At 37.9% G+C, this 17258-nt stretch overlaps 1 protein-coding gene and 1 pseudogene across 20 annotated transcripts in view; both read right to left on the bottom strand.

The window, feature by feature from the left end:
- CORIN (corin, serine peptidase) overlaps positions 1-17258 on the bottom strand; it is a 227330-nt gene that overhangs the window by 134708 nt on the left and 75364 nt on the right. For all 20 annotated transcript variants that reach the window (XM_072749068.1, XM_072749058.1, XM_072749067.1 and 17 more), the window contains one exon: positions 5427-5608. In XM_072749068.1, the coding sequence (XP_072605169.1) occupies positions 5427-5608 (182 nt within the window). The remainder of the gene's footprint in view (positions 1-5426; positions 5609-17258) is intronic.
- LOC112933342 (small ribosomal subunit protein eS4, X isoform-like) lies at positions 13261-14033 on the bottom strand (annotated as a pseudogene).

The raw sequence follows: 17258 nt of genomic DNA, 5'->3' as shown, positions 1-17258 counted from the left end.
GAGCCAAAATCAAGAGTTAGATGCTCAACTAACTGAGACACTCAGGCACCCTGAAAAATAACAGGTCCTTCAAGATTTGGAAGAAACATCAAGTGTAGCAAAATATGCACAGTGGAAGTTCCACAAGGAGAAAAGAAAGAGGGAAAAATGAAAAAAAGACAAAATTAGAGAGGGAGACAAACCATAAGAGACTCTTAACTCTAGGAAACAAACTGAGGGTTTCTGGAGAGGTTGTGGTTGGGAGGATGGGGTGATGTAATGTAAGGAGGGCATGGGATGTAATGAGCACTGAATGTTATATGCAACTGATGAATCACTCAACTCTACCTCTGAAACTAATAATACACTAATTAGTTGATCTTAAATAAAATTATAAAGAAAGAAACAGTGTATTGTTCATTGAGAGAGAGAGAGAGAAGAAAGAATGGGGCAGAAAGAGTATTTGAATGTATAATACCTGAAAAATCTCAAATTTGATGAATAATTTGATCCATACATTCAAGAAGAACAATAAACTCAAATTGAACAAACTCAAAAGGATCCATACATAGCTATGTCATAATCAAACTATCAAAAACCAGAGACAAGAAAGAATCTTGAGAACACCAAGAGATAAACAACCCATGAGGCAAAACAAATTCTTCAGAACATTAGCAGTTGATTTCTCATTAGGAAGCATGAGTCCAGAAGAAAGTGAAATTATTCAACCTATTTAGAGTGCTGAAAATAAAGGTCTGTCAACCAAGGATTCTATATGCAGCCAAACTACTCTTCCAAAATGAAGGCCACAGTAGGACATTTCCAGATAAATAAAAGCTGAGAGAATTTGCCACTATCAGAACTTCCCCATGAGAAGTACTAAAAGGAGTCTTTCATAATGAACTGAAGAGACAATCAACAGTTATTCAAATCCACGTGAAGATATAAAAAATACTAATAGAAGTAATTCTTAGGTAAATATAAAAAGCAATATGAATATTTTTGTTTGTCAATCTTTTCTTATTCTATCCTATTTAATAGACAACTTTACACGTCAGTAAGTTTAAAACTATGTTGAGGGGTTTATAATGTATAAAGATATAATTTGTATGACAATAACGGCACAAAGAAAGGGACAGGGAACAAAGCTAAAGACAAGCTTTGTAAACTATTGAAATTAAGTTGATATTAATCCGAACAAACTTGATGCTAGTTGTAAGTCCCAGAACAACCAATAAAAACAACTTTAAAAATATAGTAATAAGCAACAAAAGTTAAAATGGTATATTAAAAAAAACATAATAGAAAGGGAGGTAATTGAAAATAGAGGGATTTTGTAAAAGATATATAGAAAACAAATAGCAAAATAAAAGATGTAGGTCCCATCTTATCAGTAATTACATTAAATATAAATAAATTAAACACTACAATCAAAAGGCAATGATTTGTTTAGTGCATAAAAAACAGTATTCAACTATATGTTCAACTCCTATTCAGAGACACAAATTGGTTGAAAGTTAAAAAGTGAAAAATTTGAGATATGTACATGTTTACATATATTCTATTTATTGTTAGAGTGTTGTACAGTTGTCTAAATCAAATTGGTTTATGTTGTTTTTCAATTCTTCCTCCTTATAGATCTTCTACCTAATTGTTCCATCCACTATTGAAAGGGAATATGATGGTTATCTATTTTCCCCCTCACCTCTATCATTTTTGCCTAAAATATTTCTGGACTCTGATGTTAGATTATGGCTTCTTGATGGATTGACTCTATTATCATTTTAAAATGTCTTTCTTTGCTGCTAGTAATCATCTTACTGCAAAACTATAATAATCCATACAGTGTATATCCACATAAAAATAAACATATAAATCAATGGAATAGAATTGAGCTCAGACATAAACCCATACATCTATGGCCAATTGATTTTTGACAAGGTACCAAGTCCATTCCATGGGGAAAGAAGTCTCTTCAATAGTGGGTGCTGAGATAACTGGATGAGGTTAGACCTCTACCTCATACCATATATGAAAATTAACTAAAAAATTAATTGATGACCTACTATGAGAGATAAAAATCTTAAAACGCTTAGAAGAAAACAGGTGTAAATATTAGTGCCCTTGGATTAGACTATGATTTTTTAGATATGACACTAAAAGCAAAAAGATAAAAAGAAAAGATAGATAAATTGAACTCCCTCTAAGTTAAAAAAACAAAACAAAACAACTTTTGTGCTCCAAAGGACACAACCAAGAAAATCCATTTGAAAATCACTTGAAAAGACACCCTGCAGAACAAAAGAAAATATTTGCAAATAATATATCTGATAATGAGCTTGTATCCAGGATGGATTAAGAACTCCTACAATTCAACAATTAAAAGACAAATTACCTAATTTTAAAATAGGCCAAATAGTTGAATTGGTATTGCTAAAAAGACATACAAATGACTAATAAGTTCATGAAATGTTGAATTATCTACATAATTAGTCATTATCAAATTGCAAAACAAAACCACAATGAGATACCACTTCTTACCCACTAGGATGGTTATAATCAAAAAGGATAACAAGTTTTGGTGAGGAAACTGGCACACTTTTATGTTGCTGGTGAGACTGGCATTTCCTCAAAATGTTAAATAGCTATTACCAGTCATAGCAATTCTACTCCAAGGTATATACCCAAGGGAATTGAAACATGTTCACATAAAAATTTCACATGAATGTTTATTTTATTGTGGCATCACTCATAATAAACAAAAAATAGAAACGCCTAACTATTCCTCAAATAATGTGTGGATTTTTAAAAATAGCATATTCATACAAAGGAATAGTAATTGACAATAAAAGTGCATGAAGTACTGATACATACTACAACATGGATAAACCTTGAAAATAGTGTACTAAATGAAAAAAGCAAATCACAAAAGGTTTCATTCTATGATTCCATTTATATGAAATGTCCAAAATAGGCAAATCTATAGAATCTGAATGTAGACTAATGGTTTCCAGAGGCTGGAGGCATTACTGCTAATGGGTATAGGGTTTCTTTCTAGGGTCACAAAACATTTTGGAATTAGATGACTATGATAGTTGCACAACTCTAGAAGTATACAAAAAAAAAAAAACCCAATTAATTATACATTTTAAAAGTGAATATTGTGGTATATGAATTATATATCACTAAAACTTATATTTTTAACATAATATGAAGAAAATCATATAATCTCAATAGACATAGAAAATGCATTTGATAAAATTCAAAATCCACTCATGATTTTAAAAACACCTTAGCAAATAGAAAATAGAAAAGACTTCCTTACTCTGACACAGAGTATCAGTAAAAGTCTTTCTGAAAACATTATAATTAAAGGTGAAATAGTTAAACCTTTGTATATGACAAAGAAGAAACAGAAAGTATAATGATTGGAAAGGAGAAAATAAACTGTCATTTGTAGATGACATGCTGTGCACTTAGAAAACCCAAATGAATCTACAGAGAGGTGTAAAAGTTAATGTGATTAGTTGTATACAAACAGAAAAAAACTTTTTAAAAGATTCCACTTACAAATTACATAAAAAATATCAGATATCCATGAATAAATCTAAGGGAAGATGTGCAAGATCTTTCCAGTTGAAATTACCAAACATTATTGAGAGAAATTAAATAACTCATTAAAACGCCTTATTAAAGATAACCATAGTACATCATTTTGTTGGGTTGGAAGATTCAATGTTGTAAAGCAATTCTCCCTAATTTGACCTATGGATTTAATCCAATCCCAATTCAAAACAAAAAGCAGGGGTGGAAACTGCAGGGTGATCTGAAAATTTACATAAAATGCTAAGGACCAGAACAGGCAAACAATCTTTAAGAAGCCGAAAGCTGAGGGATTTACACTACTGAATATAAAGACTTATTATAAAACTATAGTAATCCAGATAGAGTGGTATTGGCTTAATTCTATGCCAAATAGAGGGTCTAGAAATAGATGTATATATAATCAATCACTTGATTGATAACAAAAGGGACATTATAGTGCAGAGGGGGAAGATAGTACTCTAAATAAATAAAGGGCAGTGGGTCAATTAAATATATGTACAGAAAAAAGTGAATCCATAGCTCTCACCATACACAAAAATTAATTCCAGAATATGGTAGGTGTAAATGTCAATGCTAAAACAATAAAGGTCCAAGAAGAAAACACAGGAAAAAAAACTCCTATGTTTTGGTGTAGATAAAGATGTCTTAACCAAGACACCAAAAATGAATCACAAAATAAAAGACTGATAAGATGGGCTCATTAAACTTAAGACCTTCTATTCCATAAGAAAGGCAAGCCACAGAATGGGATATCGTCACAATACATGTACCCCCAAAATTGACCTATCTAGAATACATAAAGAACTACAGATCAAGAGCAAAAAGGCAAACTACCCAATCAAAGAATGAATAAAATACTTGGACAAATGCTTCACCAAAATTTTTTGAAAAATTAATCAAACTCATCCGGGAAATCCAACTTAAATCCACAAAAGACTACAATACTATCATCAGAATTGCTAAAATGAAAAAGACTGACAATAACAAGGGTTGGGGAGGGTTTGGAGCAACTGAAGCTTTTACACCACCTAGCTGGTAGGAGGATAAATTGGTACGACCACATTAAAAACAACAACAGCAACAACAACAACAAAAAAAACCTTTTTGCTGTATAAATATATTGACCATGTGCAATCAAAGACATGCACAAGAATAGAATTGTCACTATTCATAATAGCCAGAAACAACCCAAACGTCCAGCAACAATTGAATAGAAAAATACCTTGGGATACAATCATGTGTTAGGATACTGTACAACCCTGAGAATGAACCGCAAGAGGAAGACATGATGCTGAGTGAGTGAAGCTGGAGCCTATCCTGCCAAAAGGAGCCTATCCTGCCCCCTTCCACCGAGGTGGAGCTCAGAAGTTGGCAAGCCTAAGATGACACAAGTCGCCTGAAACGGCTTCCCTTAGAAAGAGAGGTTTCTTTTGGAATGATAAGACGACTGGAAGGGGGCTTGAGAGATTTTCTGGGATGCTGGACCTTTTCTGATTTGCTTCTTCCACATAACATAACATTTTCAAGTTCCATCCATGTACAAGTACTTCATGCATTTTGCTGCCATAATATTCCACTGTGTGAATATGCCATTTTAAAAAATCCATACATTCGATGAAGAACACTTGGGTTCTTTCCACTTTTTGGTTACTGTAAATATTACCACCATGAACATTCATGTGTAAGTTTTGTGGGATCTATTTCTTGATCTGGGTGCTGGTTATATGGGTCTGATCGCTTTCATAAGACTTATGAAGTGTACGTTATTTGTATACAACCTTGAATGAATGGGACGCCTCCATAAAAACAATTTTTAAATGAAATGAAACACAGGCACCTACATTGCTTTCCTTTTTCTTGTTGAGGTGAGAAGCAATTCCTGCTGGCATTGCTGCTTTCGGTTTGGTTTCTAAACTGGGAGCAGGCGAGGAAATCCGGCCAGGAGGCGTTCACCATCCCCAGGACTGATTCGCAGCCCTCTTTTGCGGCCTCACAGAAGGACCTACAGGGCAGGAGTCCATGGCTAGAAGAAAAAGAAAAGGTGAAAATTAATGTTTTTATAGACTACTTCTTGATATAACAATGAAGTTAAGTTGGCCATCTGTACTGAGGTTATCTTAATTTATCTTAATTTTGACTATGGTCAAAAACTTAAATTTCTACATTAAGTCCTAAAACCAGGATGTCAGCCGCCCTATTATCATGATTCCAGAGAGAATAAGCTAGTTCCATAGCATATCAGCTTACTAGCTTTTACAAGAGTAAAAGTATTTTACAAGATGATTTTTTTAGTAAACCTATCACCAAAGAAAGCTCTAGTTAATATCAGAGTAAATTAACAGAAATGAAGGTCCCCAAATTGGAAAAAGCAGAAGTAGGTCACAAAACAGGTTAATCTCATCTCTTCATCATCCCTTTGAGAAAACAGCATCTCCGAGAGGCAGGTAGAAGGCTGCTCCTTAACCTCCACTGCCTCCCGGGAAAAAAAATAGACGAGTGGCAACTCAGTTGTTTATCTACAGTAATAAGGCATCTTTGGCTTTTAAGCAGTTATTTATCTTCTTCGATTTCTCTTTTATCTCTGCAAAATAGAAAAAGGCGAACAACTGCTGTTCACAGGTAGAGTCATGATGCCCTCGGAGCCTGCCTTGATTCACCTGCCATGATATCAAACCGTGCAGGACCGAATGTCCCAGGGCCCGAGGCAGGGACTCGCTGTCCTGCAGTCCCAGCTGGCATTTCCCACGTTGCAGCCACAGAACCCATCGTCTCCCACCCTGGCTGGTGATCCAGCAAAGCCACCTTGAATGGTTTTCAGGGGACTGGGAGAGAAAGTACACTTGTTGGTCAAGGCAAAGCACACCCCTCCCGAGTGTAGGGTCACTAGGATGTTGTGCAATCACACCATAGGGATCTGCCACAAACCCCAAGCAATACCTGGTTCAAATTCTCCACTTGAGACAGGCCCAGGAAAGTTCTGGAATGGACTCAAGGTCACACATCTTCTTAATGGTAGAAGCGGGAGGAGAATCCAGGTGTCTGAACTTTTGGTTCGTGTTTGCCCTACCCTTCTCTTGTCTATTTTTATATAAGGACCAAATAATTTGGCTTTAAAAAAAATCCCTTGATTAAAGAAGCACATTAAAATTCCCCACTCCTACTTCTATGGATTGCAGGGACATAATGAGATACGCCAGCCACCAGGTACCACAGCACTGATGGAGTATGTAAAAGAAGCTTTGCAGAGGGGTCTCCTTCTATACACAGATATGGAAAGGAGGTACTCGACAGTTACATTCAGATGCAAATGTTGTTGACCGGCCTCCCAGGAATTTGTCTCAAAACTCAGTGTCTTTTGGAATCCTGACATAATTATCTATCTGCTAAATTTGCTAATGAAGATGTGGAAAGAGAGGTTTTGCATTTAGATTAGGTTTGGGATATAAAATTATGACTTGGTCCAGGCAAGTTTCTTGGTGTGAAGAAGACACCTGACTGCCATCAGGAAATACATGGATATTTATAGGACTAAGAAAGTGTCACTTGAATGACATTTTTAAGTCTTATTCCAGAGGGGCACCTGGGTGGCTCTGTCGGTTAAGTGACCCACTCTTGGTTTTCGCCCAGGTCATGATCTCAGGGTCATAGGATTGAGCCCGACGTCGGGCTTGGTGCTTGCTGGATATGAAGCCTTCTTAGGATTCTCTCTCTGTCCCTCCCCTTCCCCCACCACCCTATCACAATCTCTCTCTCTCTCTCTCTCTCTCTCAATAACAAAAAAAATCTTATCCTGGAGAAGTTAGAGACTATGTTTTCTGAGATAAAATTGAAGGACACAGTTGAGGAATCAGATCATAGGATTCTTATGCAATGGCTTTGCAACACTTTGCTAGGCTCTAAGTGCTTCACATGCATTAACTCATTCATTTCTCATTAAAGCCCTAAGTGATAAGTACCATTACTATCATCCCAAATATTAAAAAAAAAAAAAAAATCGAAGCACAGGAAAAGTAAGAGACTTGTCCAAGATCGCTGAGGTAGTAAGTGTCAGAACCAGGATTCAAACTCAGCCAGATTGATCCCAGGACCCACTCAGTTAAACATTCTATTCATGTGAATCCAGAGTATGTCTCCAAAGCAGAACTCAAGGTTAGTTCAAAATTTGATACTTCCTATCAGAGATACTGCGGGTTTGGTTCCAGACCACCACAAGAACGTGAATATCACAATAAAGAAAATCAAATCAATTGTTTGGTTCCCCATTGCATATATAAGTTGTGTTAATAATATGCTACAGCTTATTAAATATGCAATAGCGTCATGTCTAAAAAAACAATGTACATACCTTAAGACATACTTTATTGCTAAAAAATGCTAATCATCATCTGAGCTTTCAGTGAGTTGTAATTTTTTTGCTGGTAGAGGGTCTCGCCTAGATGTTGGTGGCTGCTGACTGCTCGGGGTGGTGTTGCTGAAGGTCGGGGTGGCTGTGGTAATTGCTTAAAATAAGACAACAATGAAGTTTGCTGCTTCCATTGACTCTCCCTTTGGTGACTCTGCACCACAAGTAGATCCCATCCTCAAGAAACCATATTCTTTGCTCATCCGTGAGAAGCAACCTCTTATCTGCTCAAGTTTAATCATGAGATTATCGCGGTTTAGGCTCCACTTCTCATTCCAGTTCTCTTGTTATTCCTACCACACTTGTAGTTATTCTCTCCATTGAAGTCTTGAAGCCCTCAAAGTCCTCCATGAGGTTTGGAATCAACTTCTTTCAGAATCCTGGTGATGTTAATATTTTGACCTCATCCCATGAATCACAAATGTTCTTCAAGGAATTTGAATGGTTAATCGGCTCCAGAAAGTTTTCAGTTTACTTTGCCCAGATCCAAAGGAATCACTACCTATGACAACTATTGTCTTACAAAAGGTATTTCTTAAGCAATACAACTTAAAAGTTAAAATTACTCTTTGATCCATGGGCTGAAAAATGGATGCTGGATCAGCAGGCATGCAAACAACATTAATCTCATTGTCCATCTCCATCAGAGCTCTCGGGTGACCAGGTGCATTGTCAATGAGCAGTAATATTTTGAAAGGAATCTTTTTTTTTTTTTTTTCCTGAGCAGTAGATCTGGCTTAAAATATTCAGTAAATCATGATTGTAAATAGATGTTATCTAGGCTTTGTTGTTCCATTTATAGAGCACAAGCAGAAGAGATTTGGCATAATTCTTAAGGGCCCTAGAGATTTTGGAAAGGTATATTAAACATTGGCTTAGACTTACAGTCAACAACTGCATTAGCCCCTAACGGGAGTGTCAGCTTGTCCTTTGAAGCTTTGAAGCCAGGCCTTGACTTCTCTCTAGCTCTGAAAGTCCTAGATGGTGTCTTCTTCCAAGAGGAGGCTGTTTCATCTACATCGAAAATCTGTTGTTCAGTGTAGCCACCTTGATTCGTTATCTTAGCTACATTGGGGTAACTTGCTGCAGCTTCTACATCAGCACTGGCTGCTTCACCTTGCATTTTTACATTTAGAGATGGCTTCTTTTCTTAAACCTCTGATAGCTTCAAACTTTTCTTCTGCATGTTTTACTCTCAGTCTTCACAGAATTGAAGAGAATTAGGGCCTAGCTTTAGGCTTTAGGATTAGGCTTTGGCTTAGGGGGATGTTGTGGCTGGTTTGATCTTCTATCCAGACCACTCAAACTGTCTCCATATCAACAACAAGGCTGTTCTGCTTTATTATCATTCATGTGCTCTCCGGAATAGCATTTTTAATTTCCTTAGATCTTTTCCTTTGCATTCACAATTTTGAGTGTTTGGCACAAGAGTCCTAGCTCTTGGCCTATCTTAGCTTTTGACACACCTTCCTTACTAAGCTTAATCATTTCTAGTTTTGATTTAAGGTGAGAAACATGTGCCTCTTCCTTTCACCTGAACACTTAGAGGCCCTTATAGGGTTATTAATTGGCCTAATTTTAGTATTTTTGTGTCTCAGGGAATAGAGGGGACTGAGGATAAGGAGGCTGATGGCCAGGGGAACACACAGCCCTTACTGATTAAGTTCACCCTCTTATATGACTGCAGCTCATAGCACTCCAAAACAACAACAGTATATCAAACATCCCTGATGACAGATTATCATAACAAATATAATACAGATGAACAGGTTTGAAATACTGCAAGAACCACCAATGTGACACAGAGATATGACATGAGTAAATGCTGTTGGCAAAAATGGCACTGATAGACTTGCTTGACACAGGGTGGCCACAGACCTCCAATCTGTAAAAACTGCAACACCCGTGAAGCACAATAAATAAAGTGCAATTAAACAAGGCATGCCTGTATGCACTTTCCCTAGTGGACCAACCATATACACAGGGCTGTGTTCTCCCTTCATTCCACAAACTTGTTAACCTGCAATGAATCCTTAGTTGCCAAAGGGGCTAAGGAACATCAGGGAAGAGTGAAGTCATTTCTCCTTCTTTCCCACGCGTGAGACAGCCCATAGTAAAGCTACCAGCAAGTTGGGTTTCTCTTCAGCATTCTTCCTTTGCCTTCTAATCCCTGACCTGGGTCCCAGTTTCTGACACCATCCTGGCCACCCCCACTGCAGCACCCCACTTAGACGACCACCTCCTCCAGAGCATTACTGGCTCGGAGACATTTTCCTCCCTTCCTATAATCAAAACTACATTCCCCAAGTGATCAGAACCCAATTAGGCTGCCAAAGAAGAAGAAAGATGAAAATAACAGAGAGTAATTCATAATAACAGATGGACACTTAGCCCTCCCCAAGGCTTTACATCATTAGAATAAGATTGTTTGCTGGAGCGAAGGAATGTCTAATTGATGGAATGCCAGGTGCCATTTATAGGGGAAACATTCGTCCAGCATAGTGGGGGTGGGGGGAAAGATCCCTGAGAAGCTGTCTAACACACAGAGCCCAATTCTCCAAAGAAGTTTCTGGACCTTTCCTCACTTCTGATTCCATATATTTTTGGATGACTCCACATCTTTTCTCAGAATCTTCTATAACAAGAGCAATAAAGTTTTACACAAGTGCCCAGCAGACTATTTTCATGTTCTAAAGCTGAATCTTATCTCAGAAACGGACTGTTAGCTGACTCTTACCATGATCATCTTCTGCAGGAAAGCCTAAGTCTACCACCATTCTAAAGCTTCCATATGGCCCGTGAGGACACTGTCTGATCTTGGGCCAATAGTTCATTCCCACTAAAACTCACACTTTCCTCATTTGAAAAGGGAGAGGTTTGAAGGAGCTGACTTTCTGTGGTCTAATTTTTATCGCTAACATTCTGTAAATCAAAACTCATTCTTTAACACAATACTTCTCAGAGGAGCAGTGATAATCCGACCAGCTTTGCTAAATTTCAGAAGGTAACAGACATTTTTTTCTTGAGATTTGTTCTGGGAATATATAGAGACATTAAAACACCATTAGGCCTTCCATTCTAAAAATAGGGTGTAAGAAAAATGTCTAGAGTGTTTCCAAATAGCTCTCTTAAGAGGTGTAACCAACCGAGACCCATAAGCTTCAAATTGCTGGACCAGGACATGTGAAATAGTGATAGAGTATTTATAACAAGCAGCCCTTTCAAACAGTGAGCAAAACGAGGAGCCATTTGTTCTTGCTTCGCATGAAATCCAACTGCCAATGAGGGGTTGAAGTATTTGGCTTTTCATCACATGGAGCAGTGTGGTGAGACAGATCATGCTATTTTGGAACGTGAGTGTCTATATCCAAGCAGCAAGCTAACTGACATCTGAAAACAGTGCTCCGTACAGGGAGAGAGTTGAATTTGGCTATCAGAATCTTATTTTAGAACTGGTGATTATTTTAAATTGATGTGTGAAATGCATTTGGTGGTGTGCAGAAATCCCTAACGCATTTCAACTAAAGTTCAAGCAGAAAACTGTTACATCATCTCTGTAAATTATTTGTTGAAACAAATACATATAAATAAATATATAAATAATACTACTATATAGTGAAAGTGAGGCTTCTATGGTATTTTCACTGGGAAGGACATTCTAAAATAATTAACAAAAAAAAGTGGTAGATTTTACCTATATAATTTTTTAAAAAAATTTTAAATTTAAATTCAATTTAGTTAACATAGAGTGTATTATTAGTTTCAGGGGTAGAATTTCGTGATTCGTCATTTGCACCGAACACCCAGTGTTCATCACATCAACGTGCCCTTCTTAATGGCCCCTACTCAATTACCCCTTCCCCCTACCCACCTTCCCTCCAGCAACCCTCAGTTTGTTTCCTACAGTTAAGAGTCTCTCATGATTTGCTTCCCTCTCTGTTTGTATCTTATTTTATTTTTCCTTCCCTTCCCCTATGTTCCTCTGTTTCATTTCTTAAATTCCACATATGAGTGAAAGAAATCATATTGTATTTGTCTTTCTCTGATGGACTTATTTCGATTAGCATAAAACACTCTAGTTCCACTCTAGTTCACACTCTAGTTCCATCCACATCACTGCAAATGGCAAGATTTCATTCTTTTTATAGCTGAGTAATATTCCACTATATATATGTACATAATCTTTAGCAAATTTATCTACCAAAATTGTTTGCTTTGTTTACAAAAAAATTACAGGTTTTTGTTTTCTTTACTGTGCCCTTTGACCAACATCTTCCTATTTCTCCCCAAATTTATATATGTTTTCTGCAAAAAAAAGTTCCAATAAAGATATAATGTTAATTACTGAATAAGCTGTGGCCACAAAGGAGGCTTATACAGCTATGGATTTTTAAATTTACAAATCATTCTTTCTAATTTTTTACTTTGACCTACCTTTTTACTTAGAGACAAGTTATAAAAACATTACAGAAAGTTTCCATATATCCTCCATCTAGACTCCCCCAAGGCAAACATCTTATGTAACTACAGTATAATTATCAGAACTAGAACATTAATATTGGTACAATACCTTAACAAAGAACTCTATCCAAATATACCCAGGATCTCCATTCAGGATCTCACATCGCATTTAGTTGTCACTTTTTATTTTTGGCAAATAAACTCATTTTTGAATATATTAGAAGAGCTTGGGATTTAAAATTCTTTTACCATTAAAAAAAAGTCTCTGTGGCCGGCAGACTCTAAGATGGTCCCAATGATACCCACCTCCTGATATTCATGCCCTGTGTAAGCCCCTTCCTCCCCTTGAGTGTTGGTCAGCGTAACTTGCTTGCAACCAATACAAAATGATGGGATGTCATTTCCATCACTAGGATACATAAGATTATGACTTCTCTATTGCTAGTAGACTCTCTCCCTTACTGGATTTGATGAAGCAAGTTGCCATATTGCAGAGCTCACATGGCTTAAGAGTAGTGTCTGGTCAATAGTCAGCTAGAAACAGACCCTGGGTCCAACAACTCCTGAGGACCTAAAATTCCTCCAATATGATTCAGATAAGACCCCAGTCCTGGCTTATATCTTGATTGTAGCCATATGACAGACCCTAAAGCAGAGTACCCACATAAGTCATTCCCGGATTGCAGATCCTCAGAAACTATGGGATAATAGATGTGTACTGTTTGCTTTATTTATCTATTTATTTATTTTAATCATGCTGCATTATCTTTAATTAAGTATAAAGACTTCCAATCATGTCATCTAGAGACCCTTTACCCACTGCTCTGTTTGGCCACCAGTCTCTTGTCTCTCTCTTCTGCAATGGTGAGGCAGATATTCTCTCCACAGGGAAGAGAAATCCATGGTTTGTTGCCTTTGCCAACAACAAACATGTCAGAGAGCCAGGTGGCAAGGCTATTACCATTGGCATCTTTCATGTGAACTACATCAATAGAACCAGGGTGTCTCTCTGTTGGTAATCACATCAGTTTTCCCAGGTTAGCCCCTTTGGTCATCATACACAGATTAACCAGTGTCAAATTTGATGAAACCAGTAACTTTTGCAGTCTCCAAATCGGTCTGAATGGTGTCATTCACTTTGATGAGGGGATCAGGATAGGAGATGACATGAGCATCACGGGTCACCAGATGAGGAATCCCTCCTTCCCCAAGATCTTGCTCACTTTGCACAACCTATACTTGGCCCCCTTGGGTGTAGTCCAATGAACAGCAAAGGAACCCTGAGTGTCACAGATCTGATGGGAATTCTCCCCAATTTCACCAATGCTGATATAACCTACTCTGCTGGGTAGGTTTGGACCTTGCCATCAATCTTAATAAAATGCCGTATATGGATCTTCTTTACTTCATTTCCTATTAGGGCATACTTAGGTCTGTTCCTTAAGAAAATGATGAGAGGAAGACATTCTTTCAGTTCAAGGAGACCAGGAGACGACAAGGAGCAAGCACACCCCGTCAGTTTATCCAGGATCCAATGCTTTGGAACTGCTACATGCTTCAGATGCTTCTTGGGACCATGAGCCATGGCTCTGCTAGGCACAAATAGAGCTAGATGTGCATTGTTGTAAGCTGCTAAATTCGTGGTAATTTGTCACACACTAGTGGGTAACTAATATATTTTTCTTTGATATATTACTGGGTCAGACACATGCAACTGAATTAGATGTGGTCATTGATGAGACTCATATAATAATTTTTTTAAAAAAACATATTCTGAAATTTTCTTTGTTAGGCTGAGCTATTCGTAGACAATGCTCACAAAGTCATAGTCACAGGCAGCTCCCAGAGCTGCAGACCTTAGTCATGAAAAGAATGTTAATGCTGGAAAGGTCTTGCAAGATAACTGACTCCTATTTCCTCCTGGGGAAACCGAAGCCTAAAAAGGAGATCTCATAGTTGGATATCATGACTCCAGCCCAGGGCTCCAAAATGCATCACCTAGCTGGCCTCTTTTCATAAACATGAGCCACAGGTAACACAGGAATAAGTCCACAACTGACACAAGAGCATGATTTCATCACCACTGCTGGAAAACACAAAAATAAGAGACGCCTTGTTTTCTCTTTGATGGATCAGCAGCATCAATTTCCTATGCCAGCACATTCTGTTGGCCTCAAGAGACCTCATAAGAGATGTGGTTTAGATGGGGTATGACAGTAAGAAAGGCATTTCCTTGGTTCCCAGCTTCACCAGACATGAAGATAGAAAAGCGTACAAGAGAATATTTGTATGTCATTGTCCCGCATCAGAAGAGAAATAATAGGATATGTTAGGGTATTTTTGGTCACACTGGCCTGAAGCTCTTTAAAAACAAGGACTATATCTGTCTGATTTTTCATTTGTAATAGCCACGGTTCCATCAGGAAAGAAATGACCTGCTGAAGTAGGATCACTGCAGAGCGTTTAATGAAAAGGCCACTTAGCAAACGTACTGGCCGGGTTTAGCAAAACCAACAAGGAGTAGTGCAGTATTCTGGGACAGGTTCTGTTAGCATCTCAATCTTAAGGAGCAGTTATTGGAACTTAGAGAAAGCCATATGGAGAAGGCTGGTAGGAGCCACAGCCTCTCCTGGTGGGATGCAGCAACCCATGCAATCTGGGAAAGAAAGAAGTAGGGGATGACTACATAACCTCTCTTCCCATACTCTGACGTCATGTTGGTGGCTCCCATAGGCTGAGCCCCACAGGAAGGTAGAAAGTAGCCATTATTGAGACACCCCCCCGCCCCCGCCCCGTGGAGAAGAGGGAGGTGGGGGATGGTGGGAAGTGGATATCGAAAAGTAAATGAGAAATAACCAGCATATTGCTGTGTGTTCTGGATCTAGTGAGAGCTCAACAATTACTTGTCAAGGGATAAAACACAGTGCTGTGGGAGTAGATTGTAAGAGTAAGAGTGTTATAACACAGAAATCAGCAAATACTACAAATGATTGATTTGTTTCGGTTTGGTTTGGTTTTTATTTTTCAGGCAGTCAGTTCCCTAGCAAACCACTAGATAAAAGTATAAATCACATCATCTCTTACAGAAGAAAAAAATGTTCTTAACTCCTCTGAAAGGGAAAGTACTGTCATGTACTTCTCAGATAAAGACATTATGTCAATATTAGCTCAATGCACCACTACAGCCACCCCTTCTCCTTTGAGATACATGATCTTCTTGGTGGTAATACTAACTACCCAAGCCCAAAAACCTTTGCCTCACCCTCAACCTCACCATTCATATGCAATTAGTCAGTAAGTGTTGTTAATTTTACTTCTTAGAATTCCCTAACATAGGCTTAAAATCTCCCCATTTTATACCCGAGTAAAATTAAACTAGTTGTAGTTCCCCTAACATAGGATAGATGTAGGCTGTTACTCCACCTGCAACGCCTTCCTCTTTCAACCTCGCCCACATGGCAAACTTCTAGTTCCCCTCCAAAACCAATTCAGCTGTTACTTTCTCCCCAGGAGTAGCCTTCCCTAATAATGCCAGATGGAAAAGAGTTCTTCTTCAGTCTTTCTGTTACCCCCACACTTTGTAAACTGATCACATTGCACAACAATTTAATTATTTTCACGTCTGGTCCCCCATTATGCTCAGTTCCTTGAAGGCAGAACTGTATCTTATTCATTTCCACATGCCCGGCAACAGACTATGCACCTGGCACATTGTAGGTGCCAATAAATCCTTGCTAAAGGCATAAATAAATTGGAAACACCAACAGATGTCCAGGTCTCCCTCATCTCCTGGTTTCTCATGTCCTCACAGATCTCAGCGAAGTTTCCTTGAGCAACACTCTGCTTAAAATTGCATATCTTGCCACCACACCCCCACTTTCCCAATGCTCTCCAATTCCTTGCTGGAATTTTTTCCATTGCACATATCACTGTCTGATATGCTACTATTTATTTATTTAAAAAAAATTTTAAATTTGTTACCCATTCATTTGCTTATTGCTTATTTTCCTTCAACATAATTAAAGTTCCATAAGGCCAAGGATCTCTTTTGTTTGCGGCTATATGCCTAGTGTATACAGTCAGTAAATATTTGTCGAAAAAAATAAATGAATCACATGCAGGGGATGATTCAGTGGCCTGCTTGGAATAAAGCCGTCCATAAGTTGGGAGCAGAGCCATCACTACCTAACTCTCAATTTCTATGGATTATACAAGAGCTCATGCCAACCCTGCTCATGTGATTTGCTCCCCATTAGGTCAGCAAATTTTACGCGTGCTGTTCAATCTTGAAATAATTCTCATGTAAGAGGAAAATGTCAGTAAAATTGCTACAGATGAAACCTCTACAGATCGAGTGTCTCGCTTATATGCCGATAGTAGGGGGTCGCCCTTAAAATAGAAAAACAAGGAAATACCAGCAAGGATTAAGGATAAACACAGCTTGAATTAAGATGAGTGTGAATAATGTAAAACCACACAACCACCCCTGAAAGGGAATATAAAATTCCACACAACTTGTAACCGACACATTCCTGATTCTCATTAATATTTGGCATCCTACCAGGGCCCATGGGATAGAGGATTAACAAGTCACAAAAGAAACTTGCAATTGTTAAATTATTTTTGCAGCTGTTTTGATTTTTGTACATCATGAAATGATGCCTTACATATGGATCTTCAAATGAACGGAATCAGAAGTATTAAATCTAAATTCTAGTCACATCCACATAATACCAATGAATTATTGAGGAGAAAAGTAAACAAATGACTCCTCTGAGCTTGATACAATGTGTGTGCTTGATTCGCCATC

This window comes from Vulpes vulpes, chromosome 2, assembly GCF_048418805.1.
Source record: "Vulpes vulpes isolate BD-2025 chromosome 2, VulVul3, whole genome shotgun sequence".
Lineage (NCBI taxonomy): Eukaryota > Metazoa > Chordata > Mammalia > Carnivora > Canidae > Vulpes > Vulpes vulpes.
This window is presented reverse-complemented; position numbering and strand designations above follow the sequence as displayed.